The sequence below is a fragment of the Myotis myotis genome, unplaced genomic scaffold, assembly GCF_014108235.1.
Source record: "Myotis myotis isolate mMyoMyo1 unplaced genomic scaffold, mMyoMyo1.p scaffold_m19_p_8, whole genome shotgun sequence".
Classification (NCBI taxonomy): domain Eukaryota; kingdom Metazoa; phylum Chordata; class Mammalia; order Chiroptera; family Vespertilionidae; genus Myotis; species Myotis myotis.
Window position 1 is genome coordinate 26,717,724 of NW_023416390.1, and position 12,178 is coordinate 26,729,901.

Below are 12,178 nucleotides of genomic sequence, written 5' to 3' on the forward strand. Positions count from 1 at the left end.
CCCTTGTAGCCTCCAGAAAAGAATATAGACAAACCTGACAATTTTGGTTCAATGAGACTCATTTCAGATTTCTGACCTCTAGAACTGTATTAAACATGTGTTGTTTTAAGATACTAAGTATGTGATAACTTGTTATAGCAGGAATAGGAAAACAACAGAGATAGATACCCTCATTATTCCCATTTTACCTACAGGAAAGCAAAGAGAATTTAAATAATTGATCCAGTGATCACACTGCAAGCACATACTTTTGCATAGGAATCAGAGCCATGCACTCATGGCAACAAAATAAAAGTTAGGACTGTGTTGGGTCTCAACTTCCTCAGGAGCTTCCAGGGTGTGATTTTAAATTGACCCAATCTTGCATTCATGTCTTCTTGATGACCATGCCCAATAGGTTGACACATGTCATGTTTTCTCTTTGCCCTTCTCCAGGTCTCAGTTCCATTGACACTTCCTTAGAAGCTTTCCTTGACTGCATTGATGAGGTTGGGTGCTTAAAGGACACAGTCTTAAGGAAGAATGAAACTCTCATTTGAAGCACTTGTCATGACTACAATTTTACACTTGTTGGAGACTTTTCTGTCTCTCCCACCAAACTGTAAGCTCCATGAGAGCAGGGGGCAGTGGCTTTCTGGCTATTGCTATCAGTGCCTATCAAATTCGATATGCAGCTGTCCCTCGATGGTCTACTGAATTTCTGATGTTTAGACCATCTTAGGATGACAAACTCACTTGATGTATATTGAATTTGTTGGATGTAATCTTAGAAAATAAAATATATTTCAGCAGAATAAAGTAGATTATGGGAAATAAATTTCAAAAATACTAAACTTTAGCCCCTGAATAAATCAGCTCCATGGAAATAAAATCTGAGAGAATAAAACAACTATATAGAAAAATTTGCTCAAGCTCGATGAAAATACTGTGTACATATTTAGTTTGCTAAAAGATTCATTTTATCCTCAATTGCGTTATGTGGTTTTCACAAGATTTCATTACATTGATTGAAGCCTGGTCTTGAGGTTAGCCTTATAATCTAATCTTCTAGAAAACACAGGAACAAACAAAACAAGCACAACCAAGTTTTTTGTATTTTATTATTTTTGAAAGTTAAGGGATTATTGTTACCACCATCAATTTGTTGAGCCTATTTTTTCTAACCATATAAGTATATATATATTACTACTTGATAATACAATCTTTTTAATCTTCACACTATGGCGTCACACTCAAACATATCTACTAAGAGTATGGTGACATATATTTAGTTGATATATAGATGAGTTTTATATGTTTATATATAGTTGAATTTGCCCATCATTTTTAGTGTTTCTGCATACTCCCCATAAACGCCCAATTTTTCATTTTTTTTCTTTATCATTGTGGTGATTTAAAATTTTAAATATTTCTTTTTAGATTTTGTATATTTTTCTTTATTCATTATCATTTCTAAATTTGTATCATTTGGAGAACTGGAAAGATGCAAGGTTATGTATAAAGGAGATGATACTGTATGTAATTTGAATTTACTAAACCTTTGTGTCAAAGATTTGTGAGACTAATTACTAAGCCTCCAATCACATCCAATTAATTCTTGTACCCAAGGAGAAGATCCAATTCATTTGTCCATTTTCTGTGGCTTTTAGATTCAGTTCAAAATTTGTTCACGGGGAAAAATGACTGCCAAAGATTCTCTGTGCTATTAAGCCCCACCTCACACCCATCTACGGCAAACCATTTAAAGTTACACTCCATTTACACAAGCTTCCTTTCCCATGGCGGAATCTTATTGTATATTCAAGATTCAGCCTCACCACACGTAAAATAAAATAAGAACATTAACTCAGAATTCGAATGCTTAGAAGTTGTTTTTTCCTTATACAACCATTCAAAAAGATGAATTGGGCAGAACATGTTAAAATCCTTATGATAAAAAATGTCTTATTAAATTAGGATATTTATTATAGAGTAAGAAGAGAGATCATTTTATTTCCTTTGAAGTAATTTTCACAGTTTTTTTTCCTTTCTGGTCTTCATTTTATTCACAGGACACATATGTAAACAATACATATTCCAAAAATATGAAATAGCTCATATTATTAACTGCAAATGGATTTATATACTGTATTATAGAAAATTATAAAAGTGAGGTCATTTATTCATTCATCAATCAGTTAATTGATATTACGTTCCATCGGGTATTATATCTCATTCCTCAGAACTTAGACTTGTATATCTAATTTCCTATATGATATTTCCATATGTAGATTCAACAAGAATCTCAAACATAACATTTAAACTTAGATTTTCTTGCCAAATCATTTTCTGCAGTCTTTCCCATCTGAATGGCAACTCAGGCTTCAGGTCAAAAACTGAACAAATAAATAAAACAAAAACAAACAAAAAACTCTGAACATTAATATCTGATTCCTCTCTTTCTTTCACTCATATGTTCAATTTGGAAGCAAACCCTACCGGCCCTACTTTATATATATATATATATATATATATATGACTCCCACCTACTTGATATATATATATATATATATATATATATATATATATATATATATATGAATCCCACCACTTCCCACAACCTCAATGGTGATCATTATTAGGTCTTTTGTTGGGATCTCTGAAATAGTTTCCTGGTTGATGGTCTTCCTGCTTTAACCTTTGACACTCTGCAGCCATATATCCTGTTTCTACCCTGCTCAGGGCCCTGTATGTTAATGAACTTATAATTAATCTAGTACTTACTATCCACCAGGTACTGGTCGAAGCTTTTTGCAAGTGTGAACTTACTGAATTCTCAAAATAATCTTTCACAGTAGGCACAATTACTTTGTATTTTAGCAACGAAAAAACAAAGGCACAGGAGGTCAAGTCATTTTGTCAAGATCACACACCTAGTAAGTGGCAGAGATGTGACTCAAACCCTGACATTCTGGCTCCACTTTCCATGCTCTTAACTTCTGTGCCTACTCCTTCCAATGGCTTCTCTTCTCACTCTTGGAAAAAAACCCAAGTCTTCCTAATGACCTGCCAAGCCTGCCATGATCTTCCCCCATTACCTCAATGACCTCATGACCTCACCTTCTGCTACCTTTTCCGTGGCTATCAGTCACAGTGGCCTCCTCACTGTTCCACACTCAGCCCAGGCTTCTCACCAAATAGGGACTTTCACCTTGGTTGGTTCTTCAGCCTGAGACATGTCCCCACCAAGCATGGCATGGCTCACTCCCTCACCTCCTTCTGTTCTTTCCTCAAATGTCACTTTTTCAGTTAGGATGTTCTAATCCCCTTTACTGAACATCTTACTAATATACCGAGACACTATTCTAAACACTTAACATATATTTTACTTCATTAAACCCTCACAATAGCTGTGGGCTGATGGAACCATTACCTCCATCTCACAAATGAGAAAAAAAGAGCCACAGATGTTAAATACCATGTGGAAGGCCACACAGCTAATAAGTGATGAAGTCAGGATTCCAGCCTAGAGTCTGTGACTCTAGGGTCTGTGATCTTAAATACACACACACAAACACACATACACACACACACACACACACACACACACACACACACACACACAATTTGCTTACTAATGCGTGATGAGGAAAAAAAAATCAGTTTATTCAAAAGCTTAGAGCCAGAGTGAGAAGAAAACAAGAATATTAGGATAAAGGAGGATAAGAGGTGGAGAGTCTGGATTATCTATTTCCAGAGCCATGTTTCTCAGAGTGTCTGTCATCCATGGTGCCCCTCAACTAGAATCACCTGGGGGTGCTTACTAAAAGTGCAGATTTCTGGGCTCCCCTCCAGACCTTTGATATGGGGGCCAAGTGCTCAAGGATTTATATAAATAAACACTTCTAAGTGATTTTGAAACAAATTCAAGTTCTCAAAATACTAACTTGGAAATTAGGAAATGTTTCACCGACTTAAGTTTATGCATTAAGCATCACAACCCTAACAAAGCATTTCTATAAGAACGAGATTTGCAAAATATACTATCTTCATAAAACTTTGCAATGTAGGGCAGTGATCTTTGGTGAGTTTGTTCAATGGTGGGTTCCAAGTACCTAGAAGAGTGATTGGCTCATAGCAAGATGGCAATACAGAGTTATTGAATGTGTGAGTTTTGGAATGGCCCAGAGGAAACCTTCAAGATGCACACACTTTGTTTGAGCATCTATGACTGAGTGGTCCAAGATTTCCACCAGACTTCTCATAAAAAATAGTTTTATCATTATCTCCTTAGAGGTGTGAACAGTTGAAATTGTACTGGCTCTTGGAACCCTTGATTTTAAGTGTGGTTTGAGGCTCTGGCATTTAGCCCTGTGTGATGTGAACAAGATATTCAATTTTTCTGACCCCCTGTTTTCTTCATCAGTAAATTCATCATCACCTCATCTGATGTCCATAAAGGTGGTAAAAATAGAAAAAGCTTTGAGAAAACAAGGGATTGTTACTAAGTGAATTAATTATTTTTTATTTCTCAGTTACTCTGAGATACAACTTTTTTTTCAAATTTCTAGCTGCAAAATTGTATGGTTTAATTAGTAAAATTAGGAAAAATTGGCTTTTAAAGATTGAGATGGCATGGTTAATACTCATAGATATAGCATATGTTAATTTTATTGACACGAGTCCAACTGAAAAACAAATATCTCAACTTTTTTCAAATTTAATTTGTAAAAACTTATAAGAGTAATGAGTAAGAAATTATTCCTAATTAGTGTTTCCTCTTAGAGATAATCATAGCCAAATAGTTCAAGAACAGTATCGCTTTTCAAAAATCAAATATTGTTTTGTTAAAGAAGTTAGCATAAAATGTTATAGCTTAGCATTCTGTCACTTAGAGGCTCAGGCCAAGCCAAATGACTTTCATTTAAAAACTTTTAGTGTAACAGGTATTTTTCATTCATTATTCACTTGATATCTGAACGCTAAAATCTAAGAGAAAAAAGTCGATTGTACTGAAACCACCCAGACTTCACTGCCTCCTCAATTTTGGAAACTTTAGCATACTACCTCTACCTCAAATGGAATTTCAGTGACTAAGCAGATCTCTCCCTGAACCTGAAATGAGGAAAGGCTTTATCCTCCACTTTATTCTTGCTGATCAAACAGATGTACAAAGGAGCAGTAACACTGTCTATTATAAATGAAAGCACAGACAAAAGTGTCATTAGGCAGGTGGTGAGCAACAGCTTTCTAATGAAAGCACCATGCATTCCACAAAATTCTCAAAAACTTAGTCTGATTTTATGCCTAAGTTAAGCATTTTGGAGAGAACTGGAACCTCCAAATACCTTGAAGTTAGAGCTAACTACCAACATCTATCCAACTTGATGGGTTACATGTGATGTAAAAAATCTGCTTGGGGCTACCCTTTCAAAATAGAATTATAAAGTAAAATCTGCTTCAACCAACTCCAAAGCTTTCTGGGTGGTTTTTTTTTTCTGCATAGATGTTAACCACAGCATACAAAGTGTTAGGCAGTAAAGAATCTGTAATAGAACGATAAACTGCACATTTTCCTAACAGATCTAAGAGAAAGAAGATCAGTTCTCTCTCTGAATGATAGAAACAGTTTTGAACAGTTTTCCTCAAACATTAAAGCGCATTAGTAACCTCTAGGTCACACATTTCTTTCTCTAAAGCTGAACACCCCCGAGCCCTCAATTGCAACCTTGTTCTATAATAACAGTTCAATCAAGTGTGGCTGCTTTGCCACAGATACCGTACCATTATGATGAGGGTTCTGGGTCTGCTCATTTCATCGTCACTTTCCAGAGGCAGAATTTCGTGGGATGGTTCCTCCTGGCGTCGGCTACAAATGTGTGGACAGCTCCTCTGGACCACAGCACGAAAAGCTTGTAGCAGAACAATGCTGGCAGTGCAGCCCATCGCTGCATCCTGCAGCCTACGGAATAACTTCTATGTTGATGCTATGTTTGCAAAACAGTGGCTCCTTGTCCCTGAAAACAGCCCACATTGCAGCTGCAGCCAGCGCAGGCTCCAATCACTTCCTTGAGCTCTGGTCATCTGATCAGTGCCAAATAGCTTGGATGCAGAGATGGGAAAGATTGAATCCACTGAGAGCGAACACACTCAGGAATATTAGAGCATTTTGACCAGAGAGCATGTCTCAGTTCATTTGGAGAGCATGTTTCCTGTTCATTACAATGATTCCCTTTGATTCTAGTTTCAGAGATCTGAATAAATATAACTTTCCCACTGAGACAATGAAATAAATCACTTTTTCAAACTAAACAACTGAAAATCTGACATCACAGTGACATTTTTTCCAAGGCCAATGAGTGTCATGTAAAGAGTGAAAATGATTTTTGTTCACTGTAAATACTTCATGAGGGGAAAATTCTGCTACACACCTCACTAAGTGATTGAGGTTTTACTTTTCATAGCTCAGAAGTTCCAGAAATAAAACTGGCGTATCCCAAACGTGGAGTCCACTGAATCAAAAACAATTTATCAAAAGTATGCACGCATTAACCAAACCCATGTGAGCGACACCACTGTTCCTCTGCGACTGCTTTTCAATAGTGTGGTTGTTCTGTTCCCACACACACGCCGTTCTGCAGCCGAATACATAGGCGGCTTGCGGGGCTGAAAATGCCTATGACTGAGGTCACTCAGCTGACAGAGGTCACTCCAGCTGACCTCTTAGAAAAGCAGCTGTAAAGCATTTTCACATCCTATCAATAAGAATTCATGTCTTTGGGAAGGACTTTGGTAGTTACGAGTCTAGTATTCCCCCGACTCCTGAGAGACTAGTCACTTAGGAGGCAACCAGAGAGATGCTTAGAAGTCACGTGACCTGCTTGGATTGGCTTCAAGATCTAATGGTCTACTGTAACAGAATAGGGCGGGAGGGGATGCTTGCACTAAAAATATCTCACAGAAAAAGGATTCTGCTTACAAATGAGGAAAGTATGAAATCCCCAATAGGATTTTCAAGTCAGGATCTTTCTGTCAAGCCAATCCTCCCAGGGTAAATCTGAGAGCCAAAATAAAAATGTTTTCTTTGGTTTCGTGGCTTCTCAGTGGGGAGGGTGCTGCAGGAAGTTTGGAGGTTTGTTTTGCTCTAAGTCTCGGTCACTCTGGCCCCAGTAAACTTGGTTTCACATAATCCTCAATTAGGCATTAATTGCTCAGCAATCTGTCACAATACAACACCGTTTTAATTAGTATGTCTGCCAGAGAAGTAAAACATTTTTTCTTTTTCTTTTAAGAAGTACTGGCTGCCAATAGTTTCTCATCTCCCTCTGTTTTGGGCAAACATATTTTAGTGCTTCTGGAAAAAGAAGAAAAAAATGCTAATGGTGCTGGCACATCCTCTCACTCCCTACAGACCTTTGTCAGAGTGCCCGGGTGCTAATCCAAACCATTTTTACTCTGAACAACTAGAGCATTTACTGAAGAGAGGTTACAATTTCGCCTGTCTGGCCTGTGTGTATTGAATATCTATATAAATGGTGTCCACCAGAGACAAAGCACAGAGTTGACTTCCAAGACTATAAATGTGCCTTTTCAAATATGATTGCTCCTCTGGACTCCCTGTATGTCAGTGCCCACCCTCACCCACTCACTCCCATGCCCATGACAGTTTAGCCCTCTCCATTCCTTCCCTTGGGTTCTTGCCCTTTGCTCATGACTAACTCCAATGCAGCAAGGCACTGACTGGAGGTGCTTAAACAATCCACCACCTCCAGTTGGCAAGAGGATTGAATGGGAAGACAGATCCCTCAGTCGTGCACCATAGCTTGGCACAGAGGATGCACTTCACATCCCAAACTCGTTTCCAGCCTCCTCTCTCTAAATCTGGCTAACCTCTGGGTGGCTTTTGGAGTCAGATGTTTTGGCAGATGCCAAAGTCTTTGGGGAAACAAATGAGATGCTTTCTAGCTATTAGAGTCCTGTTTCCATCGATCCCCTCTTTGACTCTGAGGAATTCATCCCTGTTATTGATGGACTGCTGGGGGACTCTCAATAGTCTTTCTCTTTCAACTTCTATCATCAAGGGAAGGGAACCTCCAAGAATTAGTTTCTTGGGAATTCAATACACACACAGTTGCCCAGTGGACAAGAGACCGAAAGGATAATAACCAGCAAAGTTGCAAGAAAGGGAATGGGTTCTGAGCTGTAAGTTTTCCATGATAAATTAAGCCTTGGTGGGTGGGGTATGATGGGGGAGGAGATAGAAATCAACCCATACACAACGCCGTTTTTCCCCTCATATTTAGCATATAGGTAGATACACAGAAAATATTTTTTAAAAAGGAATCAATTCTTTATAGATGCTTGGTATTTTCATCTGCAGTATTAATAACATGAATCATTGATCTGGCCTTCAAGCATCAAATGTGCATGTCCTTACCAATCAATAACTTTTGGAGGCTCTCTTTTGTCTTTATTGGCCTCCTTCCCCTAACTGGGTCTTATTTCACAATTCACTAAGATATTTAGTAAATATAAAAATGCTAGAAGTAAGATTTTTAACTTATTGCTATAGATGAGGAAATATTGTCACTATCATTTGTAAGACTAAATTTCTCAAGGAAGTGGTGGGAACTAGTTCATTCTGGGTTATTAAATGATATATATATATATTACATATATAATACGTATATATAATATATATATATTTGTATACATTTGTGTGTATATGCACATATATACCCATATATATGATATTATTTCATCCACTAATCACTTATGTTCATCCACTAATCACTTATGAAATCTTAACTTTATGTACAGTGAAAACCTTTATTGCTCCAAATCATATATGGATGGCCATGTTATATAGGCATGAAGTAGCCTAGTGTGGATAGAAATGCAAGAAAGAGTGAAGAGAGATATTAGTGATAAGGAATACCTGGGAGAAAGTTAAATATAAGAATAAAAAGTAAAGACCTTTGAAGAGCAAGTTGGGGGGGGGAGGGGAGAAAAATACAACAGATGTAAAATTATAAAAATTGCCTTCATTCCAGTCTCAAGGGACTGCTCACTGAATGCTCACCTCTTTTCAATAAGTCCTGGCAAATAAATTTAGTTTTTAGAGCCATTTTCAAAACATTTTGAACTAAGACTTATTTGATTCTAGTTGTTGCTATTTCTTCCATTGGAATAATACATCCAAAGATCTTTCAACAATGGGCAAGGGAAATGCATATTTAATTTAAATAAATAATGCCTATTGTAAGCATTGGGCTTTCCCAGCTTTGTTAAATTATGTAAGAGCTATATGTCTAAATGTATTTTGAGATGTAGACTGTGTTGATTTGGACTATGTTTGGACAGGATGGAGGTGGAGTCCATGTTTTTCTCTAACTCAAAAGACCTGTACATATGCCCTGAGGCCTCGTTTCCTCAAGCATCGTGCCAGACCTACATTGAGGGAGTGAGGGCTTCTGCCATCTTCTTATGGCAAGTACACTGGAAGCTAAACATGAGCTCAGATGAAACTATATTAATTGAGAAATGAGTGTAACATGATCAGCCTTTCCTGCTTCTTGCATATCCCTGGTACTGTCTAGCTTCATCTCATCGTTCAACATGCAAGAGTTGCTGGATACTATTGCACGAGGCTAATAAGATGGTGATGAGAACTTATTTGTGAAGAGAAAAGTATGGTTGAGATATTGAATGTAGAAGACCTTGCCTGGGAAAACCATACCCAAACAATAAAGTCTCAAGTATATTGTCACCTCCCCAGAGAAAGGTTCTCAAACCCTCCCCCCACAGGTTAAATGAACCCCACCTTTCTCCCTGCTTCCAAAACACAAAGTTTCAGGAGCCTGTGGGTACTGGCTCCTCACTGCACCTGATGTCCCAGAAGGACATGGTTTCCACCACACTAGGAGTCCAGATGCTCTGATTTTTGGTTCAAGAGGGTGGATGGAGTTTACTTGTTTCCTCCCCTCCTTCCCAAAGTCCAAGCAAAATGACAGCAATGCAGTGTAAGAGCTAAGATATTGCTTACAAGAGTGGTAGGGGGAGGTTTTTTAGCCAATGAGACTTTTTGGAAAGTATTTTTGAAAAATGAAAAGTGAATGTGATCACATTGATCCAAAACCCCAAATAAAGGATTGACAACAATGTACACAGCAGAGGATGGCTCAGAAAAAGTGGCTGCAGTTTTCAGAGCCCTGAAGGGGCTCCAAGCTTGAGGAATGCAGGCACTGGATGTGAGAGAGTAATTCATCTGCCCTGCCCACCATCCCTAGGACACAAAAAACAGCACTAGAGCACCTGACAACCACTCTCTAAAGATGGGCAAATGCTTCCAGGACACCTGGCATAGGTACTGGCACCTCAGAGAAATGCCCTCATTATTTTGGCACTGGCAGGGGGAGGCAGGGTATGTCTCTAGTCTGGCTGCCTAGCTCACCCTCTCTGAAATAATGACTGCATTGGGGCACCTGTCAACCTAATAAATCATCCGTCAGTTGTCAGTCTGGTAGAGTAAAAGATAGGGGCTCAAGTCTAAGTAGATCCTTGTCCCTAATGGCAGCCTGAGGAATAGGAATGGGGATGCTGGGCAGAAAGGCTCACAGGGAGCTCTGGACTCAGACTCATGCTGCTCTCACAGCTCTGCCACTTAGAAGCTATGTGATTGAGAGCAAGTTGCTTAACCTCTCTGAGCCTTGGTAGTATCTGCTGTAAAATGGAGATATTCCTGGACCTTGTCAAGATACTAGTAGGAGAATGACTTAAAAGATAAATATAGAATCTGGCCCATAATAATCATTAAGGGAGAAAATATGATGCTGCCTCTGCTAATGGTAAAAATGGAGGATTGGTCTCCTCCCTCCCAGCCTCCAGGCTCAGTTTCAACATGATACTGCCTAGCGGAAGCCTCCCCTAAGAGGTGTCGCCTCACAGCCCTGAATCTGTCCTTATCACTACTTCCTGTGGTTTCCTTTCTAAAACATAAACTGAAATTAACTTCTGATGAATTTCATTTTTAAGTGATGTCTTCCCCTCTCTAGGGAGCTTAGATTGTCTTTACTGGGTTCACTATATGTCCAGTGCCCACAGTATAGCAGGTGCTCAATGAACAGTAATAATGATAATGACACCAATTAGTAAAGCAAGCCCTTCCCTAGCACTTACTTTGTGCCAGGCACAGTTCTAATTAATACCTACAAGTATTGATTCATTTCACCCCACTCTTTGAGACAGTTCTCTGATCTTCCCCATTTTACAGTTGAGAAAACTGAGGCACAGAGAAGTTAAGTGACTTGCTCAAAGACTTCAGCCAGCTAAGTGGCAGAGCCAGAATTTGAATTTAGCCAGTTTGGCTTCAGAGTCTGAGCTTATAACCAATTCTGAATGTCAAGTCTGTACCAAGTAAGCCTTATATATTCCAAAGTAGATTTAGACCAGAAAATGTTGGCATATTGCAGGGTGTAGTGAAGCAACTCCAGAAAATATTCTTTGAGAGCTGATATGCCTCTCATAGGAAAATCTGTGATGTGTTCTTGGATGACAGTTTCAGAAGGCAGTTAGCACTCTTAGTTGACTGTTTCAGGTGATAATTTAAATTGCATTTTGATGGGGATTTCAAATATTTTAAATTGTAATGAATTTGATGATGAGAACTTTAAAAAAATGTGTTGTGTTTACTGTATGAAGTGTTCACCTATCCAAATTGGCTGTAAAGCATAGAGGCGGAATATAGAAATGTATTTGGCTCCCCCTGTAACTCTGATGCAACATCTGTTCTTACATGACACGACATGTTGGTTAACACTGAAATCTCCCCAGAAAAGAGGCTACTTTGGGTCCAACAAGAATGAGGCCATCATCCTGGAACACCTTTTCAGCTGGACATGGATGCTACACAGGGAACCAGGCCCCTGCCTTTCTGGGCCAGTGTGAGAACCTGGGGTGACCAGCAAGCTGGTGGATACAACTGCCCCACAGTCTTTGCTTCACTTTCCTTCTCCACCAGTATATTCTGTATAGTCATGTGACAGGGAGAACCTGGACACCAAGGCAGAAGGTAGAAACCTCCATCTAGTTATTTAAGCTGGAGGACCTTCATGTGGGACCTCAATGATTGTGGAACAAAACATTCAATCAATAGGTAATAAAAATCAACTCCTTCTCCTCCTCTTCCTTTTATACTTTC

At 38.7% G+C, this 12,178-nt stretch overlaps 1 protein-coding gene across 12 annotated transcripts in view; it reads right to left on the bottom strand.

Moving 5' to 3' along the window:
• The window catches only part of DOCK10 (dedicator of cytokinesis 10), a 210,961-nt gene that overhangs the window by 157,851 nt on the left and 40,932 nt on the right, over positions 1-12,178 (bottom strand). The window contains exon 1 of one of the 12 annotated variants that reach the window (XM_036319302.1): positions 5,764-7,589. The exons of the other annotated variants lie outside the window; for them this stretch is intronic. Coding sequence (XP_036175195.1) covers positions 5,764-5,925 — 162 coding nt within the window. The 5' untranslated portion in view covers positions 5,926-7,589. Of the gene's footprint in view, positions 1-5,763; positions 7,590-12,178 lie in introns of those variants that run through there. 12 annotated transcript variants of the gene reach the window in all.